The sequence below is a fragment of the Lutjanus erythropterus genome, chromosome 13 (genome assembly GCF_056507025.1).
Source record: "Lutjanus erythropterus isolate fLutEry1 chromosome 13, fLutEry1.hap2, whole genome shotgun sequence".
Taxonomy (NCBI): domain Eukaryota; kingdom Metazoa; phylum Chordata; class Actinopteri; order Lutjaniformes; family Lutjanidae; genus Lutjanus; species Lutjanus erythropterus.
Window position 1 is genome coordinate 16,994,122 of NC_139329.1, and position 23,591 is coordinate 17,017,712.

The 23,591-nt window shown below is 39.0% G+C and overlaps 1 protein-coding gene across 3 annotated transcripts; it reads right to left on the reverse strand.

The window, feature by feature from the left end:
* Positions 1-847: 847 nt before the first annotated feature.
* nudt4a (nudix (nucleoside diphosphate linked moiety X)-type motif 4a) lies at positions 848-22,059 on the reverse strand. 3 transcript variants are annotated; one of them, XM_084735159.1, is made up of 5 exons: positions 21,893-22,059; positions 10,262-10,372; positions 6,821-6,865; positions 5,733-5,820; positions 848-2,381 (listed from the first exon to the last, which is right to left on the reverse strand). In XM_084735159.1, exons 1-5 carry the CDS (start codon positions 21,995-21,997, stop codon positions 2,167-2,169), a joined length of 564 nt encoding a protein of 187 aa, XP_084591285.1. In that variant the 5' UTR covers positions 21,998-22,059; the 3' UTR covers positions 848-2,166. The 3 variants fall into 3 exon arrangements, with proteins under 3 accessions (XP_084591285.1, XP_084591286.1, XP_084591287.1); XM_084735160.1 differs by lacking the exon at positions 21,893-22,059 and adding an exon at positions 21,462-21,886; XM_084735161.1 differs by lacking the exons at positions 10,262-10,372; positions 21,893-22,059 and adding an exon at positions 21,462-21,886.
* Between the last annotated feature and the right edge of the window lie 1,532 nt (positions 22,060-23,591).

The window sequence follows — 23,591 nt, forward strand, 5'->3', positions numbered from 1 at the left end:
TTACACAACATGATGGTGCACAGCAAAATATTTCACACATGCACAAATAGAAAAAATGGTTAATCTTCCCCATGCTCCTTCAGAATAAGAGCAAATAATAGTGAATAAACTGAATTTATCACATAATTTGTGCTCTCTTTCTGGATTGTTGACAAAAAAAATCTGACCAACACACCGATCATAACTTCCTGTCATATTTTCCTGCTCATGATGGGAGGGGCTGTTCCCCTATGAAACATAAATAAATAAATTCAGTCAATACATACTAAATGTACATTCAATTGTAACAACAATGGACCTTTTTCATGGCAGCCATATTGATACGAAACAGGAGGAGAGCCTCAGATATTACCAAGGATACTAATTGAGGTTCAGTTCCATTCAGGTTGAACAGAGTCAGGGTGCTGCTGTTTTCCATGTTGCCTCACTGGAAAGGCTCTGCTACATTAAGTGGAACAGGACCTTAATTAGTATCATTGGTAACACTTGTTTACTTAGAAAAGACAATACAACAGAGCATTGCAATATTTTACATGACAATTTTGTATCCATGCACAGACAGCTGGCATTGGCCTTATATGAATTATTAATGATGCACATAAAATTAGACTTTTTGGTACTAGATTAATAAAATGCTGACTTCAGCAGAGTCCACAGTCAGCAGGACTGGTTGGTTTTTATCATAGTGTCTGCTTAGTCTGTTTGCTTGACAGTCCTATTCTGCTGCAATAAAATTGAAGTGAAATGAACAGACTGAACATTTCAAATGTTATAAGAGAAAACATACCGAAAAGGTTTCTGAAAAAGTTTTCCTTTTGGGACGTGATTTGCAATTGAAAATAGGCAATAAAGTGTAATGTATTGCAATATATTCAACACTCGTTGCAAAATGTGAAAAATTAGAATAATGTTGTATTGAGATGGTGCTTCTGGTGATTCCTATCGCTAGTGTTTACCCTAGTATTTCATATCAATATGGCTGCCATGAAAAAAGGCTTATTCAAAGTTTCAGCATCCTATTGTACAAATCAAACCACAGCTGAGAAATATAAGGGGCTGGTTTTCACAATGTGTGTAAGGCAGATTGTACTGCTTCCAGTTAGTGCTATAAGGTGCACAGTGTCTAGAAAATAAACACAATTTGCAACTGTGTTTGTAAAGGCACTTAATAAACATAATTCTCCTCTAAAACAAAGGCCTCCTTATTCTCAGACATTAACAGGACTTCAAATTTGTCAAATGCACTCAACAAAAATAGTTTCTCCAAAGAATATGTAGTATTTCTTGTATGATACTGTCAATGTACTTGCAGGGTTGAATATGATGTTTCTTTGGCACAAAGTTATGATTTTGCAGTTCTGACCCACTGTACAAAAGCTGATATTTATTCAACTGTGCCAATATAGTGAAATATGTTTTTCCTGACAACATTAAATATATGTATAAAAAAAAACAGGGTGTTTTTGACGAAGGACTATTTACGTAGTGTGGGGGCAGCTCTGCACATATTCAGCTAATCTTTATTACAGTGTTGCACTGTTACTAGTGATTAGAGATGATACCGTGTGTACTTTTAAGGTGGTAATTACAGGAGGAGCAATGTTGTACACACTTGCATCAAAGCAGACTTTACCCTCAGCACTCTATAGGAGAAATACCTCACATGTCTTGAGCTATAGTGAGATCACATTAGCTGTACTCTCACAAAGAGTGCCATAACAATTAACAAAAAAACGAGTTGTGAGAAAATATTGTCGCACATGTGGCTACTCCTCTTCAAAATGCCTTGCAGAAGGGCATTATTCAGCACTGAGTCACTGTGGGCATATGACTTCCGCTACTGGCCTCCAGGAAACCACACAAACACTTGGTGCACTTCTTGTCAAATATTTCTGAGGACTGAAAAAGACGGTCATATTGCATAAGCAGCAGACTGAGAGAATCCTTTACATGGACACATTTGCTCTATTAGCTGGTTATGGTTGTTAAAAAATATATAAAATCTTAAATATACTTGGAAAAACATATTGGCACTCATCAAGCCTACCCGAAATCAACTTCAAGGAAGTCCATACTGTATATATTAAGAGGCTGTGTTAGGAATGCAACCAATGCAGAAGTCTTTTCCAGATGATATGTCCATCCTGCTTGCTGCTGGTGATGGTCCTATCTGTTGACCAGATCTGAGCCCTGTGTGGAGCGAGGTGTGTTGTTGTCTGTCACTTGGGAGCTCGGGGTGTTCCCATTAGTTGGGCCACACACGGGACTGCACGTGGGGTTACAGGTGTTTGTGAGCCTGCGGAGGTACTCTGCGTGGACAGGCTTGTGGCTCTGCAGGACCCTGATGGCTTCATCAACTTTGAACCACTTTCTCTTCCTCCCTGTGAAATCATTCAAGAAAAGCACAAGGTCAAATTGTGGATACATGGTTTACACTGATCAACAGGTAGTCTGGTGATGAATCATGGATTAAGGGCATTCTACTCCAATCAAGACCAGAACTGTGGGGATATCACAAAATTGCCTGTGCATTATGTGATTCGTTTGTTAACATCATTGACCATGGTCTTGATTTGAGCTCAGTTGCTCAAAGTCTTGGTCTCTGGCCTTGATCATGAGTTTGTCTCAGTTTAGGTGGTAAACAGTGGTGCCAAGTACACACTGCAGCTGTATTAGCAGCTTAGGAAAATGGATATTGATAACCTGTTACTGTTCATGTTGTGCAGAAAAAGAAAACCATGAATGTCTTCAAAGATTTGATTGTATCCTGGCAACTGTCAGTGGGGACGTCATTCAGGACCATACAGACTGCAGAGACCTCATCGGAACCAAGCACAAGACCATTTGGCAGTATGTCTCAGGTAAAAAAGTTTTTTTTGAAGCCTAATATTACATTATTTAAGTGATGGTGGATTTTGATTGGTCGCCAGTGTTTCTATTGTTCATCAAATGGCTCTTAGAGTTATCCCAACGATAACGTTCACCACTGCTGTTGTTGCTGTTGTTGTAGTTGTGGTGTGGACCATCCACTTGAGTTAGAATGATTTTTAAAACTAAATATTTATAGTTCTTGTTAAAGTCATCTTTGTTGGTGAGGATGGCCCTTTGTTGGCATTGATCCTGTGACTTTGTGGTTTTGAGTCTGTGTCTGAGTGTCACAGAAGCTGTTTGATGATCCAACAAGCACATTACATCCTTCAAAGCAGGCCTCCATCTCTGCTGATGAATATATAATGGTCGTTAATACATGGAGAAGAACAATCATTCATCTTCTTATTTGATTATTTTCCTAGCTTTTGTGTTCAAGCTCTGAAATAATATAAGCAAGACACCAGAAATAAATCTTTTGTTACTGTCATATGATGGTATTTTTTACAGATATATTTACACAGCCTTACTGGATAGCACGTAAGTGTATCTGATGAATTCCTGCCCTAAAGTCTGCTTTGAAATCAATGAGGTAATTTGTTGTTCAAGTTTGTGATTTCCTTGGCAACGTCTACCCTCGTATAACGCCTCAGCATGGTGCCCTTCCACACCACCACTTTTCTTCTGTACAGAGTTCTCCTCGTTTGTCCTTCTGTATTTTTGAGATCTTTCTTCTCCTCCATCTCTTACTGCCACTCATCCCTCATTCAGCTTAGCACAGAATTTGATTTGTTTACTTACGGATGTTTTTTACCCTCATCTGACAGAAGCTTGACCAATCAGTAAGCCTCCAGTTTGAATTAGGCTATTATCTAAAACTTTTATCTGAATTTCTGTAGCCAATAAGACCATCTGGTCACAAACAGGCAAATGAAAACTATGACATGAAGGAAAAAAATGCTGCAGGTTGGGAAAGGTGAGTGTGACCACTGAGTATAACAACTCAGGAGTTGGGAGTAATTTAGACTGAAGATTTGGAGAAACAGAAACCACTTTCAGTTGAATGTCAGCAATTAATAACGCTTCAAACATTAACAGTTAAAAAGTAACACTGTACTTTTACTTAAGTATTTTTTTTAACATCAGTGGATTTACTTGTAGTTGAGTGATATTTCAGTAATGTAACAGATCTTGCACTAGAGTACAGATTTTCAATACTCTTTCCACCAGTGGTGTTACTGTATGCCTGACTAAAGGGCAAGTAAGATTGCATCAGGCAAAATAACCTTAAACTGCTAAACCACAACATTATACAACACGCTCAAGAATAAACTAAAGCTGCCACACAAGAGTCAGAGTGGAAATAGACATTCCTAACCTACTTCAGTTTGTGTTTATGAAGCTCTCATGCCATAAAAAAGCACCTTCAACCAAAACGATCTGTCCAGTAAACCGTCAGCTGGGAGTTATTTATACTTTACTTCAAACCAAACATCTCCAGTTCAGTTCCAAACAGCATGTAAGTAAAGGACTTTTGCATAGCCGTGATTATCAGAAGGTAGTGTGAGACTTCATGTTGACACCCCGAAGTACTCCACCGCTGGCAGGCCTTTCAGCAGAGGGAGGGAGCAAATTGGACCAGTAGTGCTGAGCTTTTTCGGCTGAGCCACAGCTCTCGCGCAGGGCAAGAGAGGACAAGTAAGGAGGGGGCTGTGGTGAGTGATGATAACTGGAAAACAACTGGGCACAGCAAACATTCCTCCCCCTTGTGAACAAGCAGAACTCTATTTCTGTGGGTGAAGGGAGTAAATTGTCACGACCACTTTTTTCCAGACCAGTTAGAAATAGTTTATGTTTTGAGTAACTAAGTCCCCAGAGGAGTATTAGATTTAAAATACCAAAAGCATTCAGAACAAGCACGGATTACATGCCTAATCATAACATACATCCAGTAACATTAAACATATTAAAATGATGGTGCAGAGGAATATTAATTTTAGAGCTGCAACTAATAATCATTTTCATTATTGATTAGTCCAGGGTGACTTCTTCAGATACATTGTTTTGGCCAACCAAACAGTCCAAAACCTTAAAATTCAGTTAACTATCAAATAAAAGAAGAGCACATAGTTGGAACCAGAGGCGTTCATTTTAAATGACGATTAATGGATTGTCAAAATAGTTGCAGATTAACTTTATGTCAATCGACTAATGAACTAATTCACTAATCATTTCTGCTGTTTGAAAGAACATTGTCAATGAAATGGGACAAGCAAATAAGACAAATTGTTGTTGCATTTTTATCTGTCGGTATTTCAGGACTGTAAACACCGTAGATCAGGTGCTTTGACTTCATCGATAAGAATGTGTCCCAGTTTCTCAGTTTACAAAGTGATGACTGGAGGCCCCGACAGTCTTTCTCAATAACTTCCCTGTATGGTCTTTACCCTGACGTCAACTTCTGACCTGTGGTCTACAAATGACTTTCCTACCATCAGAAAGTCACTGTGATTAAAATCAGATCACATTTTTTTGACAACATCTGATACATTCAAGCCCTTGCCAAGTGACTTTACAAGATGCTGATTAAGCTCACCACCGCCAGGTAAATCTGTCTGTATACCAGAGTTTTTAAATCTGAACTTAGCTGTTAAATGATTTTTCTGTCTGCATGTCATTCGGAGCACCGGTAAGAGAATAAGTTAAAATATCAAACATTATATTGCTTATTGAGGACGTGTCTGTTGTCTGTTGCCCAGGTCCACTTAAAAATGATGGCACTTGTCTACAAATACCAGCAGGATAATTTATGCATATCTCTCTGAAATATGATGACAAAGTGACACTTAAATGTAGAGACATACCAATGTTGACAGAGTCCTCCCAGTCTTCCAGTGTCTCCGTCACTATGAGAGTATAAACGTACGTCCTGTGTTTTCTGTCCTGATTGTGCTGCAAGATGAAGACGGGACTTTATATCACTGCAATGATTTGTGTCACTGCAATGCATGCAAAGCTTTCATATACACTGTGGGGTTCTAGAGATACTTATCAATAGTCAGTGTATTACCTACAGTAGATGGCGATCTGCACCTCCCCACTTTGGAGAGTCAGCAGGAATACAAGTGTAGGAATCTAAGCTGCTGCTGTGGACAGGGTCAGCAACAAAATGTGTTTAGCAACCTAAAAAAATCAATATCACTTTAAGTGTACACTCTGCTTTGAATATTTTCACCACTTAACCTTGCTGTCAGACAGCCTTTCTGACCAGAAACCATCTTTACACAAGCCAAATATCTCTCTCTCTAAGGCCCCCAGATTCCTTTGGCAAATCCATTTCACCTCGCAGACCAAGGGAGCTGCTGGTCCACTGCTAACTTGATCTGTTAGTTTGCTTGTGCTATTGTGTGACTTCAGTGTGTTTAAAACAGTTAGTTTGGATTCACTGAAGTTAATAAACTAACTAGTTGAGGCAGCAGTAGACCAGCAACTCCTGTGTTCTGTAAGGTAAAATTACTATACTGAAAAAAAAAAAATCATACAGGAATTTAATGGATTCAAATGACCTTTTCTCAATAACTCAATGTAAATATGCACATGTATGTTATATATATATATATATATATATATACACACACACATATATATATATATATATACCAGTGAAGGAAGCTACACTGGGGGCGTGCTGACCTCCATCTACTGTAGGTAATACAGTGCCTATGTATAAGTACCTCATACAACCCCACTTCAAAACATCTGAACTATCCCTTTAGCACTCTGGCTGACTGCAAATTGGCACACAGACATGAGGCATGCCTACAAAAATATCCTAGGCACAATTGTCGGGTTACCAGATAGGTTGATACAGGATTTTAAATGGTGTTATATAATGTATTATATGCCAAGTGAGAATTTATTACAATTTTCCATCACAGTTTGACAAGCTTACCTCAAAAATCCCAAGTAGCCTGCCAAGCTTCCCTTTCACACCAGCCTGCACACACATGAAGAACACAAATTAAGTCATTCAATACATTTACATTTGAGTGGCCAGTACTATTATTTTTCATTACATTCACAGAGAGCTCCTGACACTGACAAAGCTGAATGAAAACACTCACTATGTGATGTTTTTATACAGCTGCAACCCAGCATGAACGCATGACCCAGTATTAGGAACAGCTTGTCTCTGTTAATGTGTGTGCACATTCTCATTTAAAGATTTGTCTTCTTTAGGACAGGAAACCCTGTAGCACCATCAGCCCTGCAGGACCATCCAAGCAAGGCCACATGCACGTGAGACAGCCTGTCAGAGACGACCAGGTAGATCTAAACATAGTCTGAGTGACAGGAAGACCCTTCAGACGGGCTTAACACAAATACAGCACACGAGTATAGATCCATTTCTGCTTATGCACACAGTGTGACTTTGTGAACATGGCCACTGAATTAAGCAGTGGAAATGTCAACTCACATGTGTCCTAGAGCAGTGGTTTCCAACCTGGGAGGTCAGGGACCACCACAAGAAGTTCCAAAATTAATGCGGTCACAATTAGCAGGAAAGAAAATAAAGTAAAAGCAGCTTTACAAAATTCTGTTTAATTTTCAGACATTTTGGCTTTTTCTCATGAAATACAGGATAGCTGGACGTCTTTGGGGTGCTACAAAATGTTCCAATTTGCTCTTTTGTTTAATTAGACCCAAGCTTTTAGACTAACTATACCTGAGGGGTCTCAAGTAGAGAGTGTTTCAACCCAACCTTTTTTCTCACAAAGAAAGAAAGATCAGGAACCACTACATTAAAGTGTGTCAGTGAAGCATGCTCCTAGTCAGTCGATACTGATGGCCTGTAGAATTCTTTTCTGTAAAAAATAAAATAAAATAAAGACAAAAAAAAAAAAAAATCTCCCTGTTGCTGGCTGGGAGACACACGGGGGCACTCCAGGGGCATGCTTCAACTTTCAGATCTGCCAAGATCATTTGGAAAACCCACAACAGACAGAAATTTGTGTCCCAGGTCCATACTACATACAGTATGTACTACTATACTTCTCTTTATCTTATGCTCTTTTGCAATACACATACAACTACATACTTTAAACTTTCTTTCTGGAGCACTTAAACCACAATTGGCAATTTATTGTAATCTTGAGCAGCTGCAGTCGATTTCCTTTGTGCACGGCAGTGTGGTCACATAGTGTACATCAACAACACATTAAAAAATGAAACCGTTTTTCAGTATTCATGTTGTCTTTTGACTTTAGAGCATACTGTAATTTTGTCACCTTTCCAGTATGAACACAGCACATACCTTGTAAAATATTAAAAATACTTAACATGCCTTACAAAGTATTAAAAATACTTTACATGTCTCGTTAAGTATTTTTCCAGCCTCGCTGTGATGTACATTAGGTCTCACCTTCCAGTCTTCTGTACTGGGTTCTGTCAATTCACTACTGCCCCTGTTCTCAAACTGGGGTACATTACATACCCCTGAGGGTATGTGGAAAACAAGTGATTTCCAAAATACAGGCACAATCTATTAGTGGAAAACCATTTAAGAGTCAGACTCTCTCAAACTCAGCCAAACATTGCAGAAATATATGTACATCCTTTCACCTCCTTCTCATTGACATGAAAACACAAACAATCAATTAACAATTATAAACTTTTTTTTCTCATTTTAATTTTTTTTCTCTCTCTATTTAAGTTTATGTTTCCTAAGTCAACGAGTGGCTCAGTGAGACAGAACAATCTCAAATACGGCACTACTACTATCATTTCTAGACTATAGATTAATTATTAATACAATCTGTAAAATTCTGGTAATTAATCGATTAATGATTAACATCCCTATATAGGCTGCATATGTACTTACAGTATATGTGAAGGGGGCTTTCAAACATCTGAATGGGTATAGATGTGGAGGTACAGTGTAAATATAATGGAGTTGAGCTACGCAACAGCTGTATTCAAATTGTATTTCAGTCTACTTCACTCAAGAATTTCAAATACAGGCTTAAGACCTCTCTGAACCATCTGAAATTGCTCTCCCTCTCTGTTTGCTCACATACACACTCACAGATACACAGATTATTTTATGTTTTTTTCTTGTTTGCATGTTTGCTTTTTGATCCTGCGGTAGATTGTTCACATGCTTTAATACATCACAACTTTCATTTGCTTATAATGCCTACTGAGGGATTTTTAAAATCTCACCTGCACAATTTGCTTCTTGCTTCTTGAGTTATGTTTCTGCTGATTTTTCTTAAATGTGCAAATAAATAAAAAATACATACTCACAACATACTTAGAATTAGTGTGTAGTTTAGAACTATTGTTTATATTAAGGGATAACAAACAAGTGAAGATTTATCACTGCCATGGTTGTAATGACAGAGATATTTTGTCAAAACATTATCTTTTATTGCTTTGGTGATTTTACAAAATAAGATTTGACAATTCCATTTGAAAATAGTCTGACAGGACAGACGGACCTCACGTTGCACAAATTTAAGCTATCACGAGGATCCCTGAGGTCGATGTGTCGACTTGTCAGCAGGGTATCAAACATGACGTTTTGAATTGTTAGCTCGCCACAGTGGTTGGTTTGCAGCTCATCCATATTCAGATACATGTCTGGTCTGGGAGGCACAGGATGTGGGTAACTGGAAACCATTCCCAAATGTCACTGCCATACTTCAAAGCTGTCAGCACCACTACTATCCAAGGCAGAAGCTCACAGCTCACTTCACGCCAAACACTTTGGCCAAATACCAGCAGCCCCCTTTACTAAACCACACAACAATTAACTGGTCATTTATGCTTCACTGCCAAATACTTCTTCTATGCTGGCCTGAGTTAAAAAACTTTTCTTATTATTGTGCCAATTTCATTTGAAATTCAAACATCTAAAGCTTCCACACCAGGGAACACACAAAATGACCTAGTTCACAACGTCCATGTTTGCTCATTGTTTCTTTCATTTTGTGACAACATAGCTTGTGAAAGAAACACTGTGGATCAGCTGACTCTCACATCTCACATGTTGGCAATTCCCACAACCAGTTGAGTGTGCCTTACCTGCATTATCGTGCAATAGCACTATAACTTTGACCCCCTTAAAATGAATAAAGCAAGTTCCAGGTCTCTGAAAGTTAATTTTCATATCATACTCATAAAAACTGAAAACAGCAGGTCCCTGGAATGAAGAAAATCAAATAAATATATACAGTACGCTCTGGAAAATGGTCAGCAGTGTATGGTATCTGTAGTTAAACATGCAAAAACACTAGAAAAGAAATTTTATGGTTTTATGGGCTGCATTAATGAAGGAGAAGAAAAGTTACATGATGTATAACTGTGTGTGTTTTCTTTATTTTTTCCTCACCTCTTCGTACACCTCTCTGACAGCGGCTCCACAGGGCTCCTCCTCGGGCTCCATCCCTCCACCTGGCACGATCCATTGGTCTGGATGCCGACTGCTGCTCACCAGTAGCACCTTCCAGGGAGAAAGGCCTTCATCAGGTCTCTACTGCTGAGTTCAGGGTGCCAGAAACACGCCAACGCCGTGCCCACGTTTAGAGTCCCTCACCACTATAGATGTAGTGCTATCATTCAGCAGGATGTGTATCAAACGTCTAATGTCATTCCAAGTCATTCACTGTGTTTACTTAATGCAGGGTGTGGATTGGTCTGCTGAGCATGACACACTCTTTGCCACATTATTTTAATAGGTGAATGAGAGCTACTAGTCAGCCTGTTTTTCTATTTAGATTTTTCTGTGTTACCTAATACACATTAAAAACAAACACAGCCAGATCTACTGTTACTGTGGGGATGAAGCAACATTTTGTTTGATAGAACTTTATATGACAAAACATTTTCCCAACACTAAAATTGCCACACAACCCCAATTCTGAAAAAGTAGGGTCACTGTGTAAAATCTAAATAAAAATTGAATGCAATGATTTGCAGAATTTTTTTTACCTATATTGAATTGAATTCAGTACAAAGACAAACTACTTTATTGTGGTTTTTAGAAGATACACTCATTCTGAATTTGATTCCTGCAACATGTTAAAAAAAAGATGGGACAAGGGCATGTTTTCCACTGTGGTACATCACCTTTTCTTTTAACAGCACTGAGTCAGCATTTGGGAACTGAGTAACTGTTGAAGTTTTGAAAGTGAAATTCTCTCTCATTCTTGCTTGATACACAACTTCAAATGCTTAACGAGTCGGGGGTCACTGCTGTCTTATTTTGTGCTTCAGAATGCACCACACATTATCAGTGGGAGACAGGTTGACACTGCAGGTCTAGTACCTGAACTCTTTTACTACAAAGCCACGCTCTTGTAACATGCAGAAAGTGTCTTGGTGTTGGTGTTTCCCAACTCTGGGAAACAGCCCGTAAGCTTAAGGGAGACCTTAAGGCACAACTTACGATGCACATAGCGCTACAAAGGCTCTGGGAAACGGGGCCCTGGTTGGTCCTTCTCTTTAGCTGGATATGTCATCCATGATTTCCAAAAACAATCTGAAACACTGACTCATCAGACCACAGCACACTTTTCCACTGTGCCAGTCCATCTCACATGAGCTCAGCTACTCTGGATTCTTTGAAACTTTTACCTTGCAGTTTTGTGAATTACTGGGCATTTCAAGGATGCCACTTTCATACCCAGTCATGATACTACTACTATACTATGATACTATGTGTTACCAATAAAACTTTTTACATGAGGAAAGTTCCAAACATTTTTTGGATCTTCCTACAACTTTCCCATACTTATGTGGCCCTTGTCCCAATTTTGTTTAAAAAGTGTCACAGGCATCAAATTCAGAATGAGTGTATATTTACAGAGAACAATAAAGTTTCATTGCATTCTGTTTTTATTTTCATTTTACACAACATCCAAACTTTTTAGAATTAGGGTTGTAAGTAATACCATGAATGACATCCTCACAATTGAATGCAGTTCAAATTAAAATTAAAAACCTCTTGCAAACAGTCACAAACATAACATTGCAGTGTCCATTTCCAGCCATAATTTGCACAACAAATAACTCGTTTAAAAAAAGGATAACAATAAAAGATTAAATATTTGAGAAGCTTGACGAATGAACAGTCTTATCTGGAATAATCGAGCTAAAGCCACACACTATGTTTAACTGACCTCACACACACGCAGTTTGGTCTTTTTTGAGCACAGTGCCCCTCTGGAGATGCAGTCACTTGACCTTAAACCTTATCTGGCATCACACTGACCCACATTAAGTTCACGTGTGAATGCTTTCTGAATTCTGCCGGACATGTGCAGCCACCACATTCTCCTGTATAGCTCGCTTGACAGCAACGATTGGTTATATTATATAACAGCACCAAAAATCACTTATTTGCATATTTAGACACTACAAATAAACACAACTGTCCCAGCAGATGTTTCACAACATTACTGCTGAGACTTGATAGTGGAAACATGGCAGGTTTGTGAAGAGCACTAATAACATCTTCACTCCTGTCAAAGCTGGTCTCAGTTGCACAGAAATGACTGCGATGAGTGAAACTTCACGCTGTGTGACCCTTGGCTGTAACTCATTCTGCAAGCAGGTCAGAAGTAAGATAAAACCCACAAGAATTCTCAAACAGATCTTCATTCAAACATTACTTTGACAGTCGAGCTGTTAACTGAGTTTATTCAGTCATCGACTCCATCGTGAATTAGCACTCTATAAACTCACAAAGAGCTCCTGTTTACCCGTTTACATGCTTTGGATCATTGATGTAAATGCTTTAATGTGGGTGGGACAACTCTGTCTCTGTCCTTGCGTTCACTAACTCTCTGGAGACAGCATGATTTACTCTTAACACAGAGAATTCTGTCAACATTTACCTATGAACAACCAACACAACAAGGTCTGTAGATTCTTTTAAGTAACTAAGTCATTATTTCTGGAAAGAGACACTGTTGTTGAGTTTTATATGTATTTCTTGGCACTTTGAGCAGCACAAGTCAGGTGCCATTTAGTCCCATTATATTTGAGAAAATGCAGACATCTCTATGGCGATATCTCCAAATGGATAAACAGCACTGCAGTACAATAACCAGTATCAGGCCTAAGAAAACACAAACTATAGACTTCAAACGATACAAAAATGTGGCATCTTCCTACTTCCATTTATTATTTAAATCAATAATGGAGCAGAAGTTCCTTTTTTTTCAGCTAAGCAAGAACACAGTACAAATAATTTTCTTTTTTTGGTGTTTTTTTGGCGCCCTGTCAGAGTGAAAACAGATCTCTACAAAGTGATCTAAACTAATTTGAAATCTAGGCAGTGTGGTGATTTATTTACAGTCCAGCAGCAGGGTCACACTGTATGTCACATTAATATGGTGTAAAGGAAGGGTTTGCTGCGTGTTGACTGATAATGAGGTGGCAAATTAGTAGCTGCAGAGGATGAGAGCAGTGGTGAGTCCCATTTGAATCTCTGCCCCATAAACTATCTGTGCAGGGCCCCGAGGGCTGCAGGAACACTGGCAGCTGTCTCACTGACACAAATGCACACAACACACACACATGCATGCGCAATTTCACACAAACGCCATGTGAAACACGTAGGCGCTCAAAAACCACTGGATCAGCAGTTGCCTTTCTATATGAAAACAAAAGAGCTTGGCAGAGGAGGTTAATGACCCCAACAGGCTCCACACACCTCTGTGAGAGATCAGAGGGAGGGAGAGCTGTGAGTGCATACGTCCACATCAGCTTCACAGTGATCAACACCTGATCACAATCCAGATAAAATACTGTTGACAGATACTCATACTCAGCTACATGCATTACAGTATTCACGAGGCAATAAGTTAAAGCACAAACATAAGTAAGGGTTCTGTTTCTTTCAGATTGTTATTATTTCTGGTGCAGTGACCCAAATATACTATGGCTGGCCTCAATTATATGAACTGCTGTACAATAATAATGCAAACCAATTTAACACAAAACAAATAAAACAGCATTATAACAGATAACCTCCTCATGAGGTTCTCAGCACAAGTTGATTTTTTGTTGTGACTGTTTCACAGATAGGGATACTTTAAGATTGTTTATTGATTCATATTTCATATTTCAGCAAAAATATACAGTGATGAAGCAGCTAATACTGCATAGCTTTCCAGAGGAAATGGGACGCATATGGACATACTGCACCTCAGCTACAAAAAGTACAGTAAATCTAGACACTCAACTAGCCAATAGATAGCTATTGGACTAATAAATATTGGGGAGGAGTCAACAACCAAATAAGGGGAGCATTTTTTGTCAGTATGATTATCTTGCAATTGCTGCATGATTGATTGTTTATCTAAATTGTACCCTAGCTCCTTACTTATTAGAATGCATGTTTCCCCTATGGTATGTAATCTAACCTGTTTTACTGTGTGACTTGTATTCAGTTGAATCCAGTACAAAGACAAGATATTTAATGTTCATTATATAGGGGAAACTGCTGAAAGGGCTCATTTTCCCAAATGCTTACTAAGTGTCGCTAAAAGAAAAAGCGATGCAACACAGTAGTAAACATGTTCTTGTCCCAAATTATAAGGAACATATTACATTTCATTTTGTTTACATTTTACACAATGTCCCAATTTTTTTGGAATTGGGGTTGTATTTAGTTTAGTTACTTGGTTATATGTAACTATAGCGCTTCACATCTTGAAAAATAGTTACAAAAACATATAGTGAAGATATGAACATACGATATCATGCCATATTGCGATATATTTCGATACCTCTTATTAATGTAGTGATACTGATTTCAACTATATTGCCCAGCCAAAATTAAAAATGTGACTTTAAGACTAGGGCTGTATGATATGCAATAAATAAATGAATGAATGAATGAATGAATGAATGAATGAATGAATGAATGAATGAATGCAATTGTTTTGACAGATATTCCAAATATAAGTCATGGTTTTATGTGCATTTCATTTTCACTGAAACAATATAAAAATGATGATCTGATCTACAATGCTTCATTTATAGTGGTATGTTGTAGTGACACATTTTGCCCTTAATTGCAGCTCCTTGTTTGTTCAGCCCTATGTGAGACTTCAGTATTTACCTGATTATTATTACTGAAAACATGTTAGGTGCCAGCTATAGAGAGTATGATTATATACAGAATAAACATAGTATGTAATAACAAAAATAATAATAATTGTATGTTTTCCCTTGTGAAAGTCATCCTGTCTAGTATTTTTCTGGAGACTTGTTGCTGTCCTTCTGGACTGCAGCTGACATGTTGAGGAAGTGACTATAAACCAGGTATGCAAACTGGATGGCTAGTTTACAACAAAGCGTGAGACATGCAATCAACGCAAAGCAATGATAATGACAGACATGTGGAATATGGGATCATTTCATCCCTTCAGTGCAATCAGCAATAATCAAAGAGACTTTAAGCGTATGTCAGCACTCTGTCATGGACCAACGGGAGACAGAGAAGAAGAGAGGGTGGGAGCACGAGCAGGAGGGAAAGCAAATCTGTCAGGGGACAGCAAGTGCCTGCACTTAGTTTCTATAAATTGCAGCTGATAGGTCACTTGGTGGTTAGCACACAGTGTAACACTCAGCCCCCCAACCAGGCCCCTGCGACCCCTCTCCTCCTATCACATGTGGTCCTGAGATGGGCTGCCGTCACTGGGCAGACACGGTGTGATCTAGGACAGCCGCCGCCCCCAGTGTATAGTCTTCATTATTACCCCCAACAACAGATCCTCTTAATCACACCATCAGATCAAAATAATAGATTAGAACAGATAGAATAATAGATTACATGATTATTTTAAAAGTTCATGTGAGTTATAGAATGAGTCATTTGTAGTGTCCAAAATTCTTTTAAGGTCTTCATTTGTCACATTACCCTCTTAGGTGGCATGATGCATTTAATATTACACATTTATTCTCATTTATTCGCGCAAAGAGGAAATAAAAATGTCGAAGACAGAAAAAAGAAAACCCTGAAGCAAACAACAAATACAGAGTCACAAATATCACTGTACACGACAACTGATCACATCTTTCAACAAGGTTAGGTTTTTGATATTAGTATTTGTGGTAAAATGTCACAGTTGATATTCAACTATAGAAAACCTTCCAATCTAATGTAAAGGCAAGCATTTTTGAGTGGGTGTGCGCAAACTGAGTGGGTGTGGGACAAATCCTTTCTGTGCCAATTTTGTTTTATGATGTATAATTAAATACTGAAATATCATTTAACAAGACAAATGTTGCAGCACTCAATTGCAGTCATACTAACTATCATACAACTAAGCAAAATAAAAAACATGATTGCACATGGGAAATTGTAAGACATGCAGTGGCAGCAGGAGTGCAGAAGTTGCATGGTGTTTCACAAAGGATTAGTGATCACAACGGTATGTGTTGATATGGAAATCACCCTGTTACAACAACCACATCAGCTGATGCCAGTGTAAGCTAGAAAAATAAACAGCGCCTTGGTGAGCAAGATTTTTTAATGACAGGTGGCATTTACAGGCTGAGGTGCATTTCATATAAGAGGCGGCACTGAAGAGACACTTTATGAGACTATAAAAAGGTAATCAAATAAATGTTTCCGTATGCAGCAGGACTGTCAATGATAGCATTTCAGCCTGCACAGTTTGCACTGCCACTTGGACATAATGAGGAGGCCGGCTTGTCTTTATGAATTATGAGTTATCTGGAGTTCATCCTCGGCGAGGAATGAAAATGATGGTCTCCTGCTGGGTGATGCTTACAGTGGGTGCCAGCTTGTAAGACCTCCTGTTGTTTAATAGGTAACATATTTGGACTTTCAGCCAAGTTATGTTCACCTCTGCCAAACACATTAATTAGAAGCATCAGACATCTGAATACCCCCAAACGCAAGCTCAAGATGTTAAACTGAAGCCCTGCCTGGTATATGTGTATGACAGGTCTCTTAATGTGCAGTGATAAAGCAGGGCAGGGGAGACCAGGGGCAATTTTAACACACTCAATTACACCACTCAGAGACAAACTAGAGTGATGACACTTAGTCTGCACATGCTCAGTAGGACTCTCCCTGTGGAAAAATAGCAGCATCATTTCACCTCAGCAGAAATATGTACATTTTTTTTTTACTTCTGCTTTTGGATATTTAGATGACAGCAAATTTAAACTTACATCAATTTTATCTTTAGATTATTTGTCAAAATGAACATGAACATGTCGTTACCTAGCATATGAAAGTTTTTCATGGCTGCCAGAGCCACAAAGTCTAGTGTGAGCACCTTGTTTATCTATGTTGACATTTTTCTGTTCGAAAATGATCACATTTCACTAAATTGAAATGCTCTGGTTAGCACGCATTCACCGCCACCACAGACAGTAATTACCTTGCCACTTGCTCTCTCAGTCGACATGCTACACTACTCTGACCAATCAGTAGTCTGCAGTGTGCCTTCAGTGCCTTCTGCTGATGTGTATCATACGTTTTTGAGAGCAGGGCCACCAAAGGGAGTGGAGTAGTAATAACATCTTCAATTTATTGCATGCTGCATAATATTATCTCATCAAAATGCAGAAGTACTGTAGTATTGACCTGCACTTTACACACAGAGCCCTGTGATACCTGTGACATATGCATGTCAGGTTAACAGATCGGACAGATGGCTATCCACTGCAAAGAGACTGGTCAGAGGTAAGTCTAGTATATTTTATGACTTAGAATGTTACATTAATACGTCATATATACTGTTACGCTGTATCTTAGATAGCCTAAATAATTGATGTAGCGTAAAGTAATCTGATTTATCTGCGTAACCATAGAGTGCAAGCCAGACAAGGACCTCCTCAACAACAAAGATGTGAAAGAGTCAGCACCAACAACCCACAACATATGGCGGCACTCAGACTTTGAGCGTTCCTTCACGTGAGCCAGTACCTTTTTTTCCTCCTTTTTAGCAATATGTGGAAAAGTCATAAAGCAAGGTGTGACATTTTAACATGGATCAAGACTTTGCTGTTGAGTCTTTCCTGGATTTTTGTCAGTATGATGTAGTTCCAAATGAAACAGAGAGATCTGTCACAGAATTAAACCAAATTCTGTCTGCGTTTCCAGTAGCATCAGTTGATAGCGCAAACTTGGGTGAAACTGTCTCACACCCCAATCCTTTTGCGGACAAACAAATCTGTTACTCTGAAAACCATTTCCATTCTATAGAACAGTGTTTCTCAACCCTGGTCCTCAGGGACCCCTGCCCTGCATGTTTTAGATGTTTCCCTGCTCCAACACACCTGATTCAAATGATCAGCTCGTCATCAAGCCTCTGCAGGAGCCTGATATCAACCTGATCATTTGAATCAGGTGTGCTGGAGCAGGGAAACATCTAAAACATGCAGGACAGGGGTACTTGAAGATCAGGGTTGAGAGACACTGCTATAGAAGATACTCTACAGCACATTACTCAAGCCCCACTCTCCACTGATGCCTGATCCTCTTTTGACACAGGCATATCACCAGCCCCTTCCCCTCACACTGTGCAATTGGAGATCAATATCAAACCTAATTCTCTTCACCTTCAAATGATACCAACTTACACAAATCAGATCCAGCTCAACAACATCAAGGAAATTTGAGACAGCTGGATCAGTGACCTCTTCCTCCTCCAGTCAAAATCAGAAGGAGCAGGATAAACTTAATTTACCCAGAATAGTGTTGTGAGACCATTTTAACAACCTGGAAATAACTCAAGTGTTTGCTTGTGCCTGATCTTGCTAAATTTTCTAAGATGAAATCCTAAAATCAAACGGGCTAGACGCAATGATCTAATACCCGTCTAAATCTAATCTAAACACTGATGTTGCAGCCAATGTGAGCCTAGAACTAATAGTTCAGGTGGTACAAAATCCCACAGGTAGTGCTAAACAAAAGGTGGAAAAAGTAATAATAGTAAATAGTAAATAATAAACAAGAAAAACTGCCATCTGTACATTGTAGACAGTAAGACTAGGCTTTGTCATTAGCTTAGCTCATCTAACTAAACCTAAAATTCCCAATAGCCAGGCTGTAGAATGAGGGAGAGAGCTACAATGCCTCACTGATTTGAACAATCAGATGGCTCCAACCTTTAGCAACATCAGGAAAGTTGAAATTATTCTAAAACGTAAAACTGTGGTGTTAAGTTGAAGCTCTGACAACTGAGCTATCTCACACTTCCCTGAACTTCACACTGTTTCTATTTTTATTTCAAAACCACTACTACGAAATGAAAAATCTCAAAGCCTTTCAAAGGGCCAAATAAGTCTGTAATTATTGTTACAAAAGCTACAATAATTCCCATGCACACTGGTGCAAAGGTTAGTGCTCCTTATGCAATGAAGCCACTTGTACTCAACAGGAGTTCAAGCCTAAAGTCCGCCCCGACTGCAACAGGGCGTGTCGCACTCCCGCGTTTCACCAGACACAAAACTCTAAAGAAAGACCTTTAACAAAAATGTACTTTAGTAGCTGGGACCTGCTAAAATGTCTAAAATGCAAAAGCAGTTAAAATGGTGAAACGTCCTCCTGACTCTAATGCAGCTGTCAGCGATCACCGGTGCTACATCCAGTGTCTACCCGCCACCACAGAGCACACTGACAAAACAATCTTCTACAATTTTGAAATGTTTTTTAACCACAAAGGTGTGCACATCCCCTGTCTGGTGTGTACAAAAACACTAAAAGGCGTAGAGTCGGAGGCTTATGGTCTAAATTGCATCAAACGTTTTCGCCTGTATTTCATGAGATCCTCTGTACCTATAAGCTACATTTATAGCACACAATGCTAAAGGCTTTGACAGCTACTTAATCATCAATAACATGGTATAAAGCCCTCTCTCATCATGCAAGGAAGCAAAATCCTCAGTTTCAGTAATCCCGAACACCGGTTAAATTTAATGGACTCCCTGTCTTTCTTTGGCATGTGTCTTAGCGCCAGGTTTCAGTGATCAGTCCAAGGGTTATTTCCCTCACGGTTTTAGCTCAGAGAGTACATCGGCCCCTACCGCCGACTGCGTGATTACGGCATTGAACACCTGACATGGCATGAGTGTCCTGGGTACCTTTAACTTTAAGAAGGAAGCTGTTCACTCTTTGAGGGCTGCGTCAGATTCATAAATCAGTTCTTAGGTGAGAAGGGTGAAGACCCTTCAGGCTGTGTAACCATCGCCACAGTCTGCATGAAGGTATTTGTCAGCAATTTTCTAACTGCAAAAACTGTAGTGATACCTTCGTCGGATAACTAAAAATGGCAATGCAAAAATTACTTGAATGCCTCTATCCAGTGGTTAGAGTGGGTAGTGCACAACAAAAACATCTTTATCCAGCACGCCTTAAACAGGGAGTAAAAACATATAGGCCCTTACTCTGTAGACGGTTACACTGAGATCGAGGGTCTAAAGTATGCTTCGGAGTTTCAGGGTGCCTATATCACAATTGCGTGTCTTGCTTTCAACCTCATGAGAGTTGTCCTTTGGCGGGCATTCGATTGAGGACCTGCACGCAGCTAGTGAGAAGAAATTACAAATGTTGAAGTCTGTTTACAGCATCTGTACAGTCGTAATGAGAGAACACAATTGGACTGAGTTGAAAAAAATCAAATCCTGGGGAAATCCTCCTGAACCTCTCTCTTCTTGACATATTCTGTTTGGAGGCAGGATGGTTTCGGATCTTGTACTCTCCTACTCTTTTCTTAGGATGCTCCATTACTGAGGTGGATTCTTCAAAGATCGTTACAGGCATCTTGCAGATGAGAGACACGGACAGTCTCGAATGCATACCCTGTGCCACAACACCTTAGATTCTTCATCACTCGCATTGGGAGAGTCACAGAGCTTTTTTCCACTGTTGTCAACGTAAAAGTTCTCAGACTGATTGTTTAAGAAATTGTATTTTCCGAATTCTCCACGTCCCTCCTCTCACTGGTTCTTCGATTTATTTGCAATAAAATTCAATTTTATTGATTCACAGATTACCCATCTATGATACAGCGAACGCTCATTGGATTCCGCCAAGGCGGGACTTTGTGTCTAATGGAGCGCTCTGATTGAATGAGGGAATTGGGACATACAACAATATGGGGAGGGATTTCTGGTTATGATGAGTCATGCTATGAATAGGACCTGTCAAAATTTGATGAAAGGTGATATACTTTCTCTCTTACACCTGGCAAATTATGACTTATTTTTTCAGTAATTGTAACAAGATGACCTCTTGTACTATATTTAATATTATGGTATTGTCCTTACTATGGAAAATGTGTAAATTATATTATTAATCAGTATTTCAATCAATATTTATGTTTCTTACATTAAAGGGTTATGGTGTTAAGTAGTCGGTGAGAAGGAAAATGTAAAAGAAAATGGTGCAATTTTCCCCAGTCTCCCCTACTGTAGGACAGTGTTTGTCAGCGAGTTATATTTGGGTATTTGTCTCAAAAAATAAAGTGTCAGTAAATAACAATCACTGCAAACAGATAAACCACGAACTCCAGCCGTCGACAGACAGATACTTGTCTTACCTCGTCCTCTTTGTCGTTTTTGAAACACAAACACGCCGCTCTTCTCTTGAACCCTTCGCCGTCGTACGTCCTTGTCTGGTTGGGCTTAAACTTCATCATTTATATTATCACCAATCGTCGAGTAACAGGAAATGTTTAAAAAAAACAAAAAAAACAAAACGTAAATCTGCGGCTTCAGCCTTCACACGCTGGAGAAAGTGTCTTCGGTTGTCCAGTTGAGAGGTGGGCAGCAGGAGCGGCGTTTCCCCCAGAAATCTTCCCAACTTTAACCTTTTTTTTTTTTTTTTTTTAAATCAGATAGTTACAAGCTAAGTCGGTCCATTCATTCCTGAGTAATGTCAGAGTGCACCTGGTCGTATTTTATACCTACAGCACCAACCATGGTGGTTTAGTGCTGCTGTCAACACGCATGATTCAACAAACTCACTCACATCTGTGGTCGGTGAGCAGCTACAGCAGCTGACCTGCGCAACAAGCTGCCTGTCAGCCCCCAGTTTCACGTTCATCATTAACAAGAACATTAATAAGCCTGACATGGACCATCTCTCTTTATACAGCTGGCAGCTCCACGTGTTTTTTTTTTTTTTTTCCCCACCACGGTTATCTAGTGATCATTAAAAAAAACATCGCGTGCGTGAGTGACGCGCTTCCTGGATTTACTAATGCCACTTTCAAGCGCCTCTTCAACGCTAAACACTTTGAACATAATTTGAGTGCCTTTACGCATGAGATGTTATCAAAGCATTAAAATTCTAAAGTGATGTGGGGATTTCATTTCTTTTTATTATCGGTTTACCAATACACACACTTCACATTCTACACCCTATACTTTTAATACTATATAACCCTTGTAACAGCATCAATATTCCCCACTTTTACCCTTTTCAAGAATTTCCCAGTCTGTCTGTAAAATTATTTTGGAGGAAACATATTTGACATTACAGAAAAAAAAAAAGCATACACAGATAAATAAAGTTCCAATGCGATGAAAAAATAAAGATCCAAATAATCAGAATTAGAAGCTTTCTCGAAATAATGACTCAGGCTACTTATAAGTATCTTAAGTATCTTAAAATGGCGAGACACTTAATTGTCGCAAAATATTGAGTTAGTGTCTCAATATATCTAAACACTCATTTTGAGTTAATAACTCATCATTAGAATGACTTGCAGGATGTTTTCCCCCTCACATTGGTGGAAATGGGCTTCCATACTTGGCAACCAGGGTACATTTAATAAAAAATATATATATATCAGTCGCATTTGGACTCTCATGGTTAATAAACTAATCATAGTAACTAACTGAAGTTTGAAACCCTGTTCAGTCCAGTGTAGCAGCCTGGTATGACACTCACTCTCTGGTTATTTACAGCTGCATGCTTCTTGCAGTGAGGTAGTAAAGCTCAGTGCTTCCCTCTAGTGGATGTAGACCGTTTTTAAACCACAGGATGTGTTCATCGGTGAAAATGTTCAGAGGTGTTTAAAAATGACATTGCCTGATTAGCTGGATGTGTATCCTTCACATATCCAGCTAATCTGTTTTTTTACAGAAAACATGAGATGGACGTGTAGTTCACTGATATCTGGCACCAATCACAATCAATCATTTTTTTTAAAGGGGGGACATTATTCTTGATTATTATAGACTTATGGACTCTGACCCATATTCAAAGTAGTACTAAGGCTCACATGAGGATCAGTAGGTTTGTGAAAAGTCGAGGACCGAGCCTTGCTCTACAAAGATAATTACTAAAATCAGGGGCATGGGAGCGTGCAGCCTCCAATTTTCCAGGCCAGTGGGACAACTATGAAGACCTCTTCGAACTTTTAACTTAATCTGACTGAACCAGGCCCATGTGCCTGGAGGGGACACACAGCTCAGACTCATGCTGTTAAATGTGTGAGGGTTTTAAGAACCGAGTTTAGAAAAAAGCAATCATTCAGTTTGATATGCATTTAGGACCAAGTTTATAAGAAAATCTTTCAGTGCGTCAAGAGCGAGATGTAATTTCTTGATGGTTTTAATACAACAACTAGGTATATAATAGTATCTTAAAGATGTTTAGTTCTGTGTGGAAGAAATCAGTGATTCTCAAACTTTTTACACCATGCACGACATCAGAAATATTA